The sequence below is a fragment of the Ranitomeya variabilis genome, chromosome 1, assembly GCF_051348905.1.
Source record: "Ranitomeya variabilis isolate aRanVar5 chromosome 1, aRanVar5.hap1, whole genome shotgun sequence".
Classification (NCBI taxonomy): domain Eukaryota; kingdom Metazoa; phylum Chordata; class Amphibia; order Anura; family Dendrobatidae; genus Ranitomeya; species Ranitomeya variabilis.
The window spans coordinates 129,155,416-129,173,460 of NC_135232.1; the positions used below are offsets into that span (position 1 = coordinate 129,155,416).

General features: G+C 44.9%; 2 protein-coding genes across 4 annotated transcripts in view; both read right to left on the reverse strand.

Moving 5' to 3' along the window:
- Nucleotides 1–1,280: 1,280 nt before the first annotated feature.
- LOC143793776 (uncharacterized) lies at nt 1,281–5,175 on the reverse strand. Of its 3 annotated transcripts, none has more exons than XR_013220255.1 (2): nt 4,829–5,175; nt 1,281–2,195 (listed from the first exon to the last, which is right to left on the reverse strand). XR_013220255.1 is itself a non-coding variant. In XM_077280769.1 (2 exons), the coding sequence occupies exon 2, from the start codon at nt 4,028–4,030 to the stop codon at nt 2,537–2,539; it is 1,494 nt and encodes a 497-aa protein (XP_077136884.1). In that variant the 5' UTR covers nt 4,031–4,962; nt 5,061–5,175; the 3' UTR covers nt 1,281–2,536. The 3 variants fall into 3 exon arrangements, 2 of the variants coding, with proteins under 2 accessions (XP_077136884.1, XP_077136883.1); XM_077280769.1 differs by having other exon boundaries at nt 1,281–4,962; nt 5,061–5,175; XM_077280768.1 differs by having other exon boundaries at nt 2,507–5,175.
- An 8,173-nt stretch (nt 5,176–13,348) lies between these two features.
- TMEM161B (transmembrane protein 161B) overlaps nt 13,349–18,045 on the reverse strand; it is a 56,269-nt gene continuing 51,572 nt past the window's right edge. The window contains exon 13 of the mRNA XM_077288761.1: nt 13,349–17,455. Coding sequence (XP_077144876.1) covers nt 17,187–17,455 — 269 coding nt within the window. The 3' untranslated portion in view covers nt 13,349–17,186. The remainder of the gene's footprint in view (nt 17,456–18,045) is intronic.

Here is an 18,045-nt window from a genome sequence, read left to right on the forward strand (position 1 = left end):
GCGGCGCCGGTACGGTTTCAGTCACAGCAGCTGTAACTGCGCCTCTTAGGGTATGTGCACACGTTGCGGAATTTTCCGCACCCTGCATTTTACCTGCAGATTTCGCCTGTACTTTTACACCTGCGGATTCCTATTAAGGAACAGGTGTAAAACGCTTTGGAATCCGCACAAAGAATTGACATGCAGCAGAAAATACAACGCGTTTCCGCGCTGTATTTTCCGCAGCTTGTGCACAGCGGATTTGGTTTTCCATAGGTTTACATGGTACTGTATAACGCATTGAAAACTGCTGCAGATCTGCAGCCAAATCCACGTGTGCACATAGCCTTACTGCGACTGACAGCCGGCTCAGCAGCCTCTACCACCCAGTAGATGCGCACTGATGCTCCTATAACAATATTGCTTAAGTGCCCATCTGACATTTAATAATGTCCCCCAGAGTCCCCCTATGTACAGTAACAATGGCCCCAGCATCGCTGATGTCAGCAGGCGGTCAAATGACAAATGAATGGCTTCTCTCATGTCTCTTGTGTTTTACCTGCGGATTAGCAGCGGATTTCCAGCTTTTTGTGCGGATTTCCAGCTTTTTGTGCGGATTTCACCTACGTTTTTACACCTGTGGATTCCCATTATGGAGGTGTAAAACGCTGCGGAATCTGAACAAAGAATTGACATGCTGCGGAAAATACAAAGCAGGACTTCCGCGCTGTATTTTCCGCAGCATGTGCACTGCGGATTTTATTTTCCATAGGTTTACATGGTAGTGTACAACACATGGAAAACTGCTGCGAATCCACAACGTGTGCACATAGCCTTAAAGCGCCACTCCAGCGGTGAAATAACAAAAAATGCTGGAGTGATGCTTTAAATGTGATGCAGCTCATGGCTTACCCAGCTGGTAAGTATAATAAGCCCCCTACCTCCCCATCCCAGAAAACAACTATTACATGTGAAGGAGGGCATATAATCTCGTAACAAAACCGTATAATAATCAGCCCCCCAGTGCCGTCACCTCACCCACCTCAGCCCTCACAATACCCTTATCTTCTCACATTCACCCCCCAGTGCCCTGTCCCCTTCCCCCACCTAAGCCCCCACAACACCCCCATCATCTCACATTTACTCTTCAGGGACTATGACATACAAATATACCTCAGTGACACCATAGTGTCATAAGTCGGGCTCGAAATAGCCCATAAAGCAAAAAAACATATGTACCCACTCAAAGATCAATATAAATGCAAAGAGAAACAAGAGCAACCAGGTACAATTTATCAGAGTATAATTTATTAATTCTTAAAAATTCAAAACCAATAAATCCAGTAGCCATAGACCATCACAGAATTAAACAGGACAAATACAGAAAGAAAACACACAAACCTAGTGTAGAGAGATGGTGGGGGTTACATATTGCCACTGCCCGATTGTGCAAGGTATATTCATAAGGCACTGAGGTGCTAAACTAACACTAAGAGCCATTAGAATGAAGGAAGCCACCCCCAGTATGGGAAATCACACAAACTAATTACCAATGATCATACATTTAAATGGGGGAAAAAAGGCTTACCATAGGCAGAAGTCAATATGCCCCGGGTGGGATGTTGGATAACCCCAAGGAACAGCTCCGACGCGCATTTCGCGTGCTCCCAGCAACGCTTTATCAAGGGGAGTACCAAGATGTCCCTGCAAGGACCTTTTATGATCACATGGGGGGTCAGGTGGTATAGAGGGAGCCAATCACGATGGATATATAGACGGCGCATGCCCATCCACAGGTCCTGGATGGTACGGATCAGCGTCACACATCACTGCGCATGCGCGGGAGACAAAAATGTAAGTCCCCACACACACGAGCGAGGTTAAAGACACTTCACCGTCCACCAGGTAACCAAGGACGCGACGCGCATGCGCACAGCCATCGAGATGTTTAAAACACCGGCGTACATGAATCAGAGCACCCACACATGCAATCAAAGGCACCAATCACGGGGAAATAACACGGACATACGTTACATGTAAAAAAGTGTACAGAAGATACATAATAAGATCATATCCGCTTAAGTCCATATTCATGCATGTGCTGAGTTAATTTCATGTGCAATCAGGTGCAAATAGATAACACCATCCGGCGACTCAAATCGAGATGTAGAAAGGCTCCGTCCCTGCAGAGGTCCATCGGACCAAAATCAATTACACTGTCAAAATTATAAACAAGAAAGACACGAGAATTAAAAACAGGAAATTAAAAATATGGGAGACCAACATCATACCAGGGGAGGGGATATATACAATAGGGTATAGCAACTAAGAAGGATTTTAGAAATACAGATACGCAATCCGGTTGGCCCAAATAACACTCATAAGAATGATGCAAATGATAGTGACTCATTTAGTCCCTTAGGAGTCATCGTATCCAATAAGACAATCCATTTGGCTTCAACTTGGGCCAAAATTTTCTTATAATTACCCCCCTGATCCCCAAGTGGACAATATCAATCCCTCTCACCTGAAATGACGAGGGTTCACAATTATGACATTATCTAAAGTGTCGCGGGATCGTTTTCAGGAGGGTAGGGTCGGCCGCTGTCTTGGCCGCGCAAATGTCCCGCACGTGCTCCCGTACACATGTTCTCAGCTCTCTGGATGTGAGTCCAATGTAGATCTTAGAACAACCGCAGGTTGCGTAGTAAATCACATTCGTACTACTACATGATATCCTGTGTCTGATATCAAATTGCTTCTTACTGTCAGAAGAGCTGAACGTGGAGCAGCGCAGGACATTTGCGCAGGCGAGACAGCGACCGCACGGTATCGAACCCAAAGTTGGACCTGTAGAGCCAAATGGATTGTTACTAGTAGGGACATAATGGCTGCTCACTAATAAATCCTTAAGATTTTTCGATCTCCTAGCAGTCATTAGGGGAAAGTCCCCTAGGGTTGTTCCCAGGGAGGGTTCAGTACCTAGTAACGACCAGTGCTTTTTAAGAACCTGTCTCATATCTTCCCATTCATGGTTGAATGTTGATATAAATCTAATAGGTCCCGCTGTTACCATGTTGGAACGAGCCATGGAGGGTTTCAAGAGATCACTGCGTGGAGTAGCCCTCGCTCTATGATAGCCTTGTTTAATAGAACGAATCGAGTACCCCCTCGCCCTAAAACGGGATTTCAAATCAGAGGCTTGGTTCTCGAATCTGGCATCAGATGAACAGATCCGCCTCATCCTGAGAAATTGTCCGACCGGGACGGCCCGTATAGTAGAAGGGTTGTGAGCTGAGGACGCATGGATCAGAGAATTCACAGATGTACGTTTACGATACACATCTGTTTGGATATATCCGGTCTGATCAACTTCAAAGGTAACATCAAGGAAGTTGACCTTCTTCTCATCATACGTATATGTAAGATAAATGTTAAGAGAATTTTGATTCAGCGTCCCCATAAAGTCCCCGAGCTGCTGCGCCGTCCCGTCCCACAGAAAGAAAATATCATCTATATATCTGTGCCAGCACAGCACATGGGAGGCGGCCCGAGGGCCCTCGTCGCCAAAAAGAGATCTCTCCCAGGAACCCAGGAAGAGATTGGCGTACGAGGGCGAACAGGCCGCGCCCATGGCTGTGCCGCGCTTTTGCAGGTAAAATTGATCTTTAAAGACGAAAAAATTGTGGGTAAGGACAAGATCACACAAAGGGCCGTCCCGGTCGGAAGCTCCCAGGAAGAGGCGGACCGCATCGATGCCTTGTTCATGATCAATGCAAGTGTAAAGGCTCTCCACGTCAGCCGTTACCATCAACGTATTATGGTCCACAAGAATGCCATCGACCCTAGCCAGAGCGTCCGTGGTGTCCCGTACATAGGACGGTAAGGTCTCTACCATGGGTTTCAAGTAGAAGTCAATAAATTGACAAATTGGGTTACACAAACCACCAATGCCCGACAATCGGGTGCCCTGGAGGGTCAAGGGCATTCTTGTGGATCTTGGGTAAAAGATAGAATGTTGGTGTTTTTGGAGACTTAATAGTAAGCCCATCTAACACCTGTCTAGTAATTATACCTCTATCCAAGGCTCTGACCAAGATTTTCTGGAGATCAAGAGAGAAAGAGGCGGTAGGGTTAAAAGATAACCTCGAATAGGTCTCAGAATTTCTCAATTGTCTGAGGGCCTCCTGTTCATACTTGTCCTGCGGCCAGATCACAATGTTCCCCCTCTTGTCTGCCGGTTTAAACACGACATCAGGTAAGGCCTGTAGTTGAGATAATGCCATGCGCTCAGTGTGGGTCAGGTTGTCGTATTGACGCCTCTGCGAAAGTTTCTTGAAATCTTCACCAACACATTTAGTGAATACCTCAATCGCAGGGCTAAGGGTACTGTCACACAGTGGCACTTTGATCGCTCCGACGGCACGATCCGTGATGTTGCAGCGTCGCTTGATTATCGCTCCAGCGTCATAGACTGCGGTCACCCTTTGCAATGCACGGCGCTGGAGCGATAATTTCATGACGTTGTTGCGATGTAGAAGTCATATGGGACATTGGGAATATCGTGCACACCTTTGTTACACGCTGCGATCATGACGCCACAGCGGGACACTTGACGACGAAATAAAGTTTCAAACGATCTGCTACGACGTACGATTCTCAGCAGGGTCCCTGATCGCAGTAGCGTGTCAGACACAGCGATATCGTAACTATATCGCTGGAACGTCACGGATCATGCTGTTGTAGCGACCAAAGTGCCACTGTGTGACAGTACCCTAAGAGACAAGGGGGGGAACCTGGTAGATCTGGGAGAGGAAGAAGGAGGAAATCTACTAGAGTGTGAACCAACCTGTTCGGCTAGGAGGTCCTCCAAATTCTGCAGAGTTTCTCTCTCGATCTCACTCATGGTTTTACAGCGGGACCTCTTTAGATGCAATTTCCTCTGTAATAATTTCCGAGGAAATAAATGCAAGTCTTTTATGGCTGTAAAAAAATGGAAAGAGTTGGTTGGTGAAAAAGAGAGACCTTTTGATAAGATTTAAATGCTCATTAGTAAGCACATGCAATGATAGGTTAACTACCTGAAGCCCCCCCTGGGAATCAGAGGATACTTTGGTATTGGTTTTCACCTTAGATGTTTGTCTTGTTGTACGTTTATATACCGGTGTCTTGCCCGTGGGCATGCCCTTTGTCGTATCCTTAAGGCCCCGTCTCACTAAGCGATTTACCAACGATCACGACCAGCGATACGACCTGGCCGTGATCGTTGGTAAGTCGCTGTGTGGTCGCTGGGGAGCGGTCACACAGACCGCTCTCCAGCGACCAACGATCAGGGGAACGACTCGGCATCGTTGAAACTGTCTTCAACGATGCCGAAGTCCCCCTGCAGCACCCGGGTAACCAGGGTAAACATCGGGTTACTAAGTGCAGGGCCGCGCTTAGTAACCCGATGTTTACCCTGGTTACCAAAAAAAACAAACACTACATACTCGCCTTTCGGTGTCCAGGTCCCTTGCCGTCTGCTTCCTGCTCTGACTGAGCCGCCGTACAGTGAGAAGTGAGAGCACAGCAGTGACGTCACCGCTGCTCTCACTTCTCACTGTACGGCCGGATCTCAGTGAGAGCAGGAAGCAGACGGCAAGGGACCTGGACACCGAAAGGCGAGTATGTACTGTTTGTTTTTTTTGGTAACCAGGGTAAACATCGGGTTACTAAGCGCGGCCCTGCGCTTAGTAACCCGATGTTTACCCTGGTTACCAGTGAAGACATCGCTGGATCGGTGTCACACACACCGATTCAGCGATGTCAGCGGGGCCTCAACGACCAAAAAAAGGTCCAGGCCATTCCGACACGACCAGCGATCTCGCAGCAGGGGCCTGATCGCTGGTACGTGTCACACATAGCGAGATCGCTACTGAGGTCGCTGTTGCGTCACAAAACTAGTGACTCAGCAGCGATCTCGCTAGCGATCTCGCTATGTGAGACGGGGGCTTTAGATGTAGATCCTTCGTCCCCCGAGATATTAGATCTCATTGAAGCTGACCGTGATCTTGAATAGGATGAGTTCCTAAACCGTGTCCGAGAGCGCTCATATGTATTGCGCCATCTATATACACGTGAGGTTCTCTTATCCTCAACATCTCGTTGGAACTTTTTGGCCTTCATAGTCTGAATCTCATGTGCCCATTTTTGAGAGATGACATCTATCTCTTCATTAAATTTTTTTAAAGCATCAGCAGTCATATCTCTACGTAGGACCGTCTGCAACTCCTCAATTTCTAGTTCGAGGGACACTAACGATTCCTGATTCATGTTTTTCAAAAGTCCCAGGAAGCCCCCAGAACATGTATTAGTGAGAGTTTCCCAATTATTCTTAAATACTTCATCCTCAATAGGGAATGACGGGAACACCTGTATCCTCAAACCTCTCGGGATAAGATCTCTTTGAATATATCTGTCAAGGAATTCATGGTTCCACCAGATGCGAGTCCGCTTTCTAAGTAAATCCTTAAATTTATTAGTCACATCCTGCATATTTTTGTCAGGTCCCACTGCACCCCCAGTGGTCTCATCCTGCATTGTCTCATTAATGAGTGCACGCCATGTCTGATCTCGTGCACGGAAATCCATTATACGGCTGAGGTCAGCTGTGAAAAACACAGAAATCATTAATATACAAATATACCTCAGTGACACCATAGTGTCATAAGTCGGACTAAGGGACTATGACATGCCTATCAATCTAATGCATTTTATCCCCACTTACAAATGAAGTTTGCAGCAGGACCAGGATGTATCTAAAATGCAGGTGGGCACTAGGACCCAGGGTGCCTGCCCCGAGCCAGTCCCAGCTTGCACATGGAGGGAAGAAACCTGCAGCCTGGGAGAAGCTCCTGAGGTCGGTCAGCACAATACAGTGCAGGAGGGAGATTTGCAACTGGCTACTGCCCAACCAGCGTGCAGAATCTCCTTCAGGCAGGAGAGCAGGCATTTTGCTGTTCTCCTCCTGTGCTTATTGTGCCTCATCACGGAAGTGGCAGTGCCGGCTCCCAGTGGGCCCCTTCATGTGACAGGGCCCGGGGCGAAGGCCCCTTCTGCCCCCCAGTAGCTACGCTACTTAAGTCTACACAAAGGACTACACATGGTCTATTCTACACAAAGGACTACACATGGTCTATTCTACACAAAGGACTAAAATCATCAAAAGGTCAATAACATTTTTGAAATGCAACATAATTTTTAATCCAAACTAACCCTTCACACTAGAACTGAAAAGTGACACGTTGTCATTCATAGTCACCCCACCTGGTGCCCTCCGCTTGTCTCCTGCTGCATCCTCTGCTCAGATCTGCATTCCGATCCTCCGGCTTCCAAGATGGCCAGATTAGCGGCATGGGAGTATAACGGTAAGGGCTCATACTCACTTGCGTGAAATACGGCCGAGTCTCACATGGTAACACCCGGCTCTGCCGCCGACACTTGGGAGCGGAGCGTACGGCCCCATGTATTGCTGTGCGGCCGCATGCTCCGCTCTGGAGTGCCGGTGGCAGAGCCGTGTTTTAACATGCGAGACTCGGCCGTATTTCACCCGAGTATGAGCCCTAAGTGTAAGCCGCACATCTCTGTCTTTCCTATCTTCTCCCATTGCACAAGGAAGGCGTGCTTAAGGGCTTGTTTTGCACTCATTCAAGTAAATGTGTACGTGCAAAACATCAGACTGCACTCGGATGTCATCCAAGTGCAGTCCGATATAAGGCGAGACAGGCAATGGAGAAGTAAATTAAAGAACATGGAGCACAAGAACACTAACAAATTTCAAAAATAAAAGGAATAATTTTATTGATACATTATAAAATATACAAAATACAAAGACAGCCCAAACAATGGGCAATCTACAAGTAAGAGGAAAAGGTAAGGAACCTGCTAGCACAGCAGGCAAAAACGGACCAAAAAGGTAAATATTGCAAGGGCTAGTCTGGCAGAACCAAAAGAGGGGGGAGGGGAAAATAAATTCCCAATGAGTCCTAAGTAAGACCACGGACCAGGCTCTGTACATAAGGCCCTGTGGATATCACCACCAATGAAACCCCTCAAAACCCCCTACACATATCAATAGGGGACTCCCCTTCTTGAAGAAGCACTTACGCGAAACGCGCATCAAGGGGTCACAGCAGGCGTGACCGAGGATATCTGTAACTATGGGTGAGTGTTGGCAACCTATTGATATGTGTAGGGGGTTTTGAGGGGTTTCATTGGTGGTGATATCCACAGGGCCTTATGTACAGAGCCTGGTCCGTGGTCTTAAGGCCCCGTCTCACACAGCGACGCTGCAGCGATACAGACAACGATGCTGATCGCTGCAGCGTCGCTGTGTGGTCGCTGTGTGGTCGCTGGGGAGCTGTCACACAGACAGCTCTCTCCAGCGACCAACGATCAGGGGAACGACTTCGGCATCGTTGAAACTGTCTTCAACGATGCCGAAGTCCCCCTGCAGCACCCGGGTAACCAGGGTAAACATCGGGTTACTAAGCGCAGGGCCGCGCTTAGTAACCCGATGTTTACCCTGGTTACCAGCGTAAATGTAAAAAAAAACAAACAGTACATACTCACCATCTGTTGCCCGTCAGGTCCCTTGCCGTCTGCTTCCTGCTCTGACTGAGCCGCCGTACAGTGAGAGCAGAGCGCAGCGGTGACGTCACTGCTGTGCTCTCACTGTACGGCGGCTCAGTCAGAGCAGGAAGCAGACGGCAAGGGACCTGACGGACATCAGAAGGCGAGTATGTACTGTTTGTTTTTTTTTACATTTACGCTGGTAACCAGGGTAAACATCGGGTTACTAAGCGCGGCCCTGCGCTTAGTAACCCGATGTTTACCCTGGTTACCAGTGAAGACATCGCTGGATCGGTGTCACACACACCGATTCAGCGATGTCAGCGGGACCTCAACGACCAAAAAAAGGTCCAGGCCATTCTGACACGACCAGCGATCTCACAGCAGGGGCCTGATCGCTGGTACGTGTCACACATAGCGAGATCGCTACTGAGGTCGCTGTTGCGTCACAAAACTTGTGACTCAGCAGCGATCTCGCTAGCGATCTCGCTATGTGAGACGGGGCCTTTACTTAGGACTCATTGGGAATTTATTTTCCCCTCCCCCCTCTTTTGGTTCTGCCAGACTAGCCCTTGCAATATTTACCTTTTTGGTCCGTTTTTGCCTGCTGTGCTAGCAGGTTCCTTACCTTTTCCTCTTACTTGTAGATTGCCCATTGTTTGGGCTGTCTTTGTATTTTGTGTATTTTATAATGTATCAATAAAATTATTCCTTTTATTTTTGAAATTTGTTAGTGTTCTTGTGCTCCATGTTCTTTAATTTATTTCATGCTTTGGGAGTAGTACACGCATGATTAGTGTAGTTTCATTTATGTATATACGGAGAGAGCAGGGCTTCGGCCCCTCTCAGTCTGGATATTTTGTTATATTTGTTGTGATTTCTGTTATAGGCAATGGAGAAGATAGAGAGATTAATCTTTCCTTCTCCTCACCCATGATCTGATTCTCGCATGAGAAAGGATCAGAGCACAGAAGCATTACTTTCGGTTCACACTCGCAGCAGAGGTTGAGCTGAGCGTCATTAGCATATCACATTGGATGCTACACACTAATGTGACCCCGGACTTACCACTGCACTGGCCATCTTGGAAGTAGGAGGAATGGAATGCAGATTAAAGCAGCGGAGAAAGTCAGTACGGAAACTACACATGACAAATAGTCATTTTTCAGTCCAAAAGGTGGTGGGTTGCTGTTAATAGCACCACTTTAAAAGGTAATATTACAAAATTGAAATTACTTTTTATGATAAAAATACATATATTTCCCATTTTCCATACGGCTATTTTTTTAATTATTCAATAATGAAATCTTGACATTTTCCCACTGGTTACTTACTATAACATTAGAACATTCTTTTTAGAAGTCCTATTATTATCATCACAGTCTAGAAAACATTGGCAGATAAAGCCTCTATATACAGGAGATAGAACAGAATCCCCCATACACAATAGTGATGTCACAGCTCACCTCCTCCCCCAATACCTGAGTACTAATAACCTCTGCACAGGTCTCAGAGCAGGTTTACAAATGGTCCCACAAAAGTCAAGTGAAGGCTAATTTCACACATCAGTGAAAAATGGATGTTGCTTGGACGAGAAGACCCTACCTGACCAGCGGGTCTAACAACCTGAGCCAATTCCTATACAGTGCCTTGAAAAAGTATTCATACCCCCATGAACTTTTCCTCGTTTTTTCACCTTTGAACCACAAACTTAAATGTATTTTATTGGGATTTTATGCCATGCTTTGATAAAAACCATCCATTATAGCTCTGGCAGTATGTTTAGGGTCATTTTCCTGCTGGAACGTGAACCTACACCGCAGTCTCATGAGTCTTGCCGCCTCTAACAGTTTTTCGTCCCGGATTGCCCTGTATTTAGCTCCATCCATCTTTCCATCAACTCTGACCAGCTTCCCTGTCTCTGCTGAAGAGAAGCATCCCCACAGCATGATGCTGCCACAATGTTTGACAGTGGGGATGGTGTATTCAGGGTTATGTGTAATGTTAGTTTTCTGTCACACATAGCATTTTGCATTTAGCCCAACAAGTTCTACTTTGATGTCATCTGACCAGAGCACCTTCTGCCACATGCCATGTCGGTGACACAGCTAGCAAGTGGAAGAAACTGCTGGGGGCATGAATACTTTTTCAAGGCAGAAAAAGAGGACTTGGTGTAATGTGTAACACTGCGCCAGAGAATTCCTGGCGTAAAGTAAGCCAACTAATAAGGTGAATAAACTTAGATCAGACATCTCAAGATGCAGCATAAACCAGTGTGATACATTTTAAGACTGTCTAAGAATTAGGAAAGTGAGGAGGGAAATGGTGCACACATACAAGATTTCATTTTTTAAGTTCATGTGAAATTTCGGTTTAGGAAATCTGTATGCAGGTTTTTGTTATGTACACTCCTTGACAGAAGTTATGGCGCTTATCCATGTTATGTAAATAAAAGCTTATAACCTGACGATAAATTCATCCATTGGTTGTATAAATTATTCTTTTGAAAGCTGAAATCCTCCGAAATGTGGTTTAGGTTAAGAAAATAAATTGGCATCAATGCAGAAATATTGATCAGTTAATGGACACAGAATGGTCAGATTTTGGCAAGACAAGTTTTGTCGCCCACAGAAAGTAATGCGATATACAAACAAATAATTAACTTAAAATACAAATATATGTTGCATAACATTGGTGAATGAAGTTGTGGTGCTATTAAGAGTCATATTTAATATTTTGTGTGACTTCCATGAGCTTGAAGGACTGCATTCATCAGATTTAACAATGATTCATACAATTTATTAATGAAGTCATCAGGAATAGCAAAGAATGCAGTCTTACATGCCTCCCAGAGTTCATCTAGATTCTTTGGCTTCCAAGCTTCCTCTTTCATCCTACCCCAAACAGGCTCAATGATGTTCATGTCTGGTGAGTGGGCTGGCCAGTCCTTGAGCACCTAGATCTTTTTTGCCTGGAGGAACTCTGTTGTAGAGATGGATGTATGAGATGGATGTATGAGATGGAGCACCATCGTGCTGCAGAATTTGACCCCTTTTATGATTTGGAATAAAAGAGGTAGCAAATACTTCTTGATATTTTAAGCTATTGATATTGCCTTCCACCTTGCAAATGTTTCGCACACCCCCATACTGAATGTAACCCCAGACCATGATCTTTCCACCACCAAATTTAACTGTTTTCTGGGTGTATTTTGGATCCATACGTGCTCCAGTAGGTCTCCTGCAGTATTTGCGGTGGCTGTGGTGTAATTCTACTGAAGATTCATCAGAGAAATCCACCTTCTGCCACTTTTCCAGCATCCATCTGTTTAGCAGGCTGTGAGACTTTGCAAATGCCACACGTTTTTTTATTTGCCTTTTGTTTAGTGCTGGCTTCTGGGCACTGATTTGACCATGGAGGCCAGTTCGAGACAAAATCCTACAAACTGTTCTAGTTGACACAGGAACTTGAGGTGACCAGGCCTGTTGGAGCTCTGCTGCAGTGGAAGAGGGGTTTGCTTTGGATTTTCTAACCAACAAACGTTCCTACTGAGCAGTTGTTTTGCAGGGTCTGCCGAACCTGGGCTTGTCAAACACATCTCCAGTCTCTTCAAATCTTTTTTTAATTCTTTGTACTTGACGCCGAGACAAATTAAAGGTGCCAGCCACCTCTGCAGTGGATCTGGTCTTCAGCCTCTTGATAATCCAGGCTTAGGTCACAGGGTGGATTTTTGGTATGTTGTCAGAGCCCAAGTTGCCGTTCAAGTGAAGGTCTGGGGTGCTGGGTTTCTTTTTATACACACACTAATTAACCGATCATTAACTGAGCACAGGTGAGGATGTAAACTAGGATTGGGTGCTTTATATGACCAGGCGACAAAACTTTTGTCTTGCCAAAAATCTGACCATTCTGTGTCCATTAACTGATCAATATTTCTGCATTGATGCCAACTTATTTTCTTAACCTAAACCACATTTAGAAGGGTTTCAGCTTTCAAAAGAATAATTTATACAACCAATGGATGAATTTAATGACAGGTTATAAGCGTTTATTTACATAACATGCATAAGTGACATAACTTCTGTCGGGGAGTGTAATCTAAGAGCACCATGATGGTAGGGGATGGGAGCTCGCTTCCAGCAATGTGTCACTTACTAGGCTATGCTTTTCTTTCAATACAATCAGTGTTTTATCAGCAGGAGATTATCATTACAGAATTAGCTTCCTCGTACCTCCAGGTTCAACCACACCCTCACCGCTGATTAGCAGCTCTCTGCCACTATACAAAGTACACAGAAAACTGCCCATCAGTGACGTGCACGGGGTTTAACAGCTCTGCTACATCTGCAGCAGAGAAAATTGATTTTATCAAAACTGCTGCACCCAGTCAACTAAGCGACACATCACTGGAATAAGGGTCTCTATCCCTACTTCATGCTGCTGTCAGATTACATAGCCAAAACCTGCTTACATATTCCTTTAAGTGTTTTAGCCTTTTAACATAATGCAGCTTGGACTTGAAGTTCATGCAGGAGGCAATGGTCACAAAAATGTAATCAGCAACAATGACAGGGAGGTAGTAGATGGATGACTGACATAACATAGGTATAATCAATATAAGACTAAAAGTCAGAAACCCATGTGCATCCACACAACACATTGCTGGCATAGAATGCTGGCACCAGTGGAAAATCCAGACAGGATGAAGAACTGTACATTAGGCTAAATATACATAATACAAATAGATTTGGGGACCAGCGACAGTCAAATTAACAATTTAATGCATAGAATTGTAACAATTTGTCAGCATCATGCATGCCACAGACAGACAACAAATTTTCTTTAGTACTGTAGTCATAAAGCCTCATATTCTCTATGCCTTTAACATTTAAAGGCATTTATCTGCTTAAAGGGACCGTGACAGCTGATTCACGCTGTCCAATCTACAGTCAGCATGTATCAGACAGTGGCTGTACAATTCCAGCCATATCTGTTATGAAATGCTGCGACGTTTCAGAGAAAAATATACTTTAATAGCTGCGGGTACTGAGCCCCACGGGAGCCTAGTCGGACAGGCGGCTCCCCGGAGGCTTCTACCCGCCTGCTGCCCTGGAGTGACAAGTCTCTCCCTGCATGCATGTATAGACAAAGACCTATCACTCAAAGGCAGAGGGTGGGGGACCAGGTGCCGGGGACCCACCTGTCCGACTAATCTCCAGTGCGGCTCAGTCCAGCGGCATTTAGACTGTTCTACTCTGAAAGGCCGGAGTGTTTCAAAGCGAAAAATATATGGTTGAAATCATGCAGCCAGTGCCTGATATACGCTGCCCATGGACCGGGCAGAATATATCAGCTGTCAAGTGCCCTTTAAAGGGTTACTCCCATTTTGTGTATGTATGGCATATTCACAGCATGTGCCGTAAATGTGTGCTACATAGGAGTCCCACCAATGGGACCAGCATGTATCTAGTAATGGGATCTGCCACGTGCTGTTTTGAATGGAGAGAAGAACAGAGTTCACATACATGGACAGAAGGGTGTGTTACGGGTTCAGTTCTAGAGATCGATGCGGGTCCCCTTGGTGCAATACGCATGTACTATAAATTACGGATTATACTTTGAATATTACACAAATGTGCGCAATGGGAATACCGCTATAAAAACATAAAACCCATTTAATAACCATACAAAATTAATTAAAAATAAACAGTATTTTATGTAAAATCCAGAATCTTCCCCAATCTTCTACTCTATAAGCCCTTTTCGCTAAATGTCCATAATAGCCACTATTCACATGGTCCACGCTCTGATTGATCACAAGCCTCAACCAATGTACGGCATGTTTAACAAAACTGGCTTTAAAAAAAGATCTCTCTGTTCTGAAAAACAAAGCACACGAAAAAGCAACAATCCATGAATTTGTAACACACTTCTTAAATATATATTAACAAATCAAATGGTTTCTTCAGGTTTTGTGCTAATTTTACGAGAATGTGTTGATAACGTCTTAATGAATACCCCTTTAAAAAAAAAAAATGTATGGAGATGAACGGCAACGCCAGACATTTAAAGGGAACCCGTTAAATCAAAAATATTGTGTAATCTATAGGCGGCATTTTATAGTGCCATGTGCATATAGAAATAGCTGCCGATCACTGATTGGGACCACCCACTGGACTGCTGGTCCCGAAGGAGCAGGAATCTCAGAGAATAAAATACAAGGTAGGCCTCATTCAGACATCTGTAAAAACAAGGACCATTGTTCAACGGTGTTGTAGAGCTGATTTTCATCAGTGTTTCATCACCAGATTTTCTCTGCAAGGTTCTTCTACACGTTACAATGTTAATGACGTACAGGCAATGCTTGGACGACGATGTGTGCTGTTAGAAGCGTAACCAAGGCACTCCAGAGAAGGAGTGCATATATAATACAGGATACATACAAACGAATGGGCCAATGTTTCGGGCCCACATCGGACCTTGATCTCATACACAGGAGAGGGAGCTGAAGTGTAGGATGTGGTCGTAAGACATGTGGGTCACAAATCAGCATCCAACTCTTCAGCTCTGCCTCGATGTGGCTGAGAAAAGCGCCTGGTGTAGGACGAAACGTTGTATTTATACCTGCTGATGATCATATAAAGCCTTCAGTCTCATTTGGAGAGGTTTGGTTATGCCTTTTCAAATTTATAAATTTCTCTACCAAAGCACCCAGTTCTCAATATCAGCAAGTTCCAACCATATTGTATTACTGTATGTGTGCCATCGGTGATTTTTTCACAACCCGTAGACTTGGATCAAAAACGGACATGTCTCCAAAAACCATTTTCAGCACATGGTCACAAAAAATCTAGGACATGTGAACAGATCCGCTCCATGGACTATAATGGCTATGTGCTCTATCCATGAAAACCACAGGTAGAACATGTAAGTGGTTCACGGACGTCTGAATGAGGCCTTATGCTGAATCTTTTTCCACAATTTGTTTTTGTTCCTGCCCTATTACATTCTATATAGCAGTACCCATAAGTATCAGATGATCGGTATTACCATCGATGGATTTGGCTAACTGTAGGGGGCCTAAAGCTGTCGGCCGATTATTCAGCAGACAACCTCATTTGTATGGCTAGCTAAAAAAAAATAGTGGTCTGTAGCTCATTCCTTTGGCTACCAGTACTGTAGTGTTTGACGCATATTTGTCCAACTTGCAAAAAGGGCACTTTAAAATATCTCCATCTCCCATGGTTATTGTAACGCAACAACAAAATGCCTTTATATAACCCTGGTTACAAAGGTTTGTGAGCAAGACAAAAAGCAGGACCACCGAGCATTTAACACCTTAGGAAACACCATGAATTCTAGCGTTTAGAAACTTGATAAAGATTTACTTTTAAATGATTGCATATAAATATGTTTGATCTGAAATACGAACATTTATATTATGTTTACAGCAGCGTTTTGCATTGAACCCTTTAAAAAAGGATTTTAAAAATAAATAAAAAGTCAGATCACACAAGTTGTATAAACCTCTGCAAAAAAAAATGGTCTAATAAAGTATTTCCTATAAAATAAACATTTAAAACTCTTTCTAATATGTGATTTTAGAGTGATGTTTGGATTAAGCTTTAGTAAAAATGATGCATAACTTTTGCAGTGTCATCCCCACTCTTCACCCATATAGACACACACACAATCCCATGTCTGACACGTCTAGCACCGACACTTGTTAAGTGTTTATGTGGGCAGTGATGGAGGAACTATCGTACACGATAGATTAGATTGCCAGTAGAGATGAGAGTAGAAAAGATTTGTAGGATCCTGGCTGATCGGTCCCGTCAGTACCTGTGGCTGCCAACCAATGCCCCGCCAACCTCCTGCCTGCCGGAACCCTTGGCGCCTCTTCTATTAGGGCCGGTGCGATGTCCTGCAGCCGAAGACCACCGATGTGGCTGCTGGACCTGGGTCCTGTGAATCTTTTTGCTCATCTCTACTTACCTGCCTTGAAGCACACATGTCCGTCAGACATAGAAAAGTCACCAGATAACCGCACAGTTGTTCACATACATTTACTGTAATATACAGTAGCAATACATTCTGTCCTGCTGGAACTTGTGTCACTAAAAACGGACAGACCCAGCAGAAATAAATTAGTCATCTTCAAGCCTCAACTTTCTTTGTATGGCAGAGCTCTTGACAGAAAAATGCAGGAGAATTTGTCAAAAGCTTCGTTGACACGGCGTCCATATTTAAGGGAGAAAATAAAAGACACTAAGCGATGTGAGTGCAGCTAAGAAAAGATGACTAGGTAATAGGTAATCTTACTTCAGTCCGAAACTTGTTATAAAAAGCAAAAAAAAAGCAAAATCACAAAGAAAAAACAAAACTAACTATTATGTGAATCAGCAGTTACGGTAAGTCGTCTTCGTCCTCTGAGGTAATGAAGATTAAGCTCACAACAGTGATCTGATACAATATTTACCCTGAGAAAACAGAGGAAACATTGATACGAGACATGACGCTGCCGATATCCATGTGCTCTTGTCGGTGCAGCTTCTTGTCTCATACTTGGTCCTTTTAGGAGAATGCCATGGGGTTGATCATGCCACTATTAAATACTGATGATAAAACAAACCGAAGAGGCTTGTAGAGAAAAGGCAAGCAGCTATCCACCACGTAAGGAAGGATAAGAGTCCCCGGAAGAGAAGAGGGGAGAAAATGTTCTTCAGTCCCCCGAGTGCTACGGTAATTTGCGTTACTGTCGCCTTCATTTTTTCTTCAGGGCATGGCACTTCAGAGAAAGCCGGGCTAGATCCTTGCGCTGCTTCTAATGGAGAATTGGACTCGTAGATCCCCCAAGAATGATTACCTAACAAGGAAAAAAAGGAACGACTAGAAACCGGTCACCAGGTATGTCCCATATGAGATGCCACCACCACCTTTCAGCCCTGATATACAGCATTCTGATATGCTGTCTATGTGCCCCCAATCTGATCTGTAAGACAAGAAAGAGAAGTTTTATAATACTCACCTACGGGGCCGGTCGGGTCCGATGGTCATTCGCAGTCTTGGTGCACCACCTCCCTTCTTCATGCGATGTCATCCTCCTCCTTGCTTCGTGTGGATGATGCATTCTACGACATCTACACAGTGTCCCCAGCATCACGCTCTGCGTCACCCACAAAGTGTCCCCGGCATTGCACTCCTGCACAGGCGTACTTCTCTGCCCTGTCGAGGGCATAGCAAAGTACTGCAGTGCGCATGCGCTGGGAAAGGTCAGAGAGCCATGGCGCACAATAATAAGAATTTTATTTATATAAGGCCAACATATTCTGCAGCACTTTACAAATAAGCGCATGCACACTTGGTACCTTACTTGGTACCTGGTCAGAGCACAGAAATGCCCCTGCACAGGAGCGTGAGGCCAGGGGACACTGTGTGGATGACGTAGGACGGGCC

What these genes read in the sequence shown, in the direction of transcription:
- LOC143793776 (XM_077280769.1), bottom strand. Translation starts at nt 4,030, where the DNA reads ATGGGCTTACTATTAAGTCTCCAAAAACACCAACATTCTATCTTTTAC.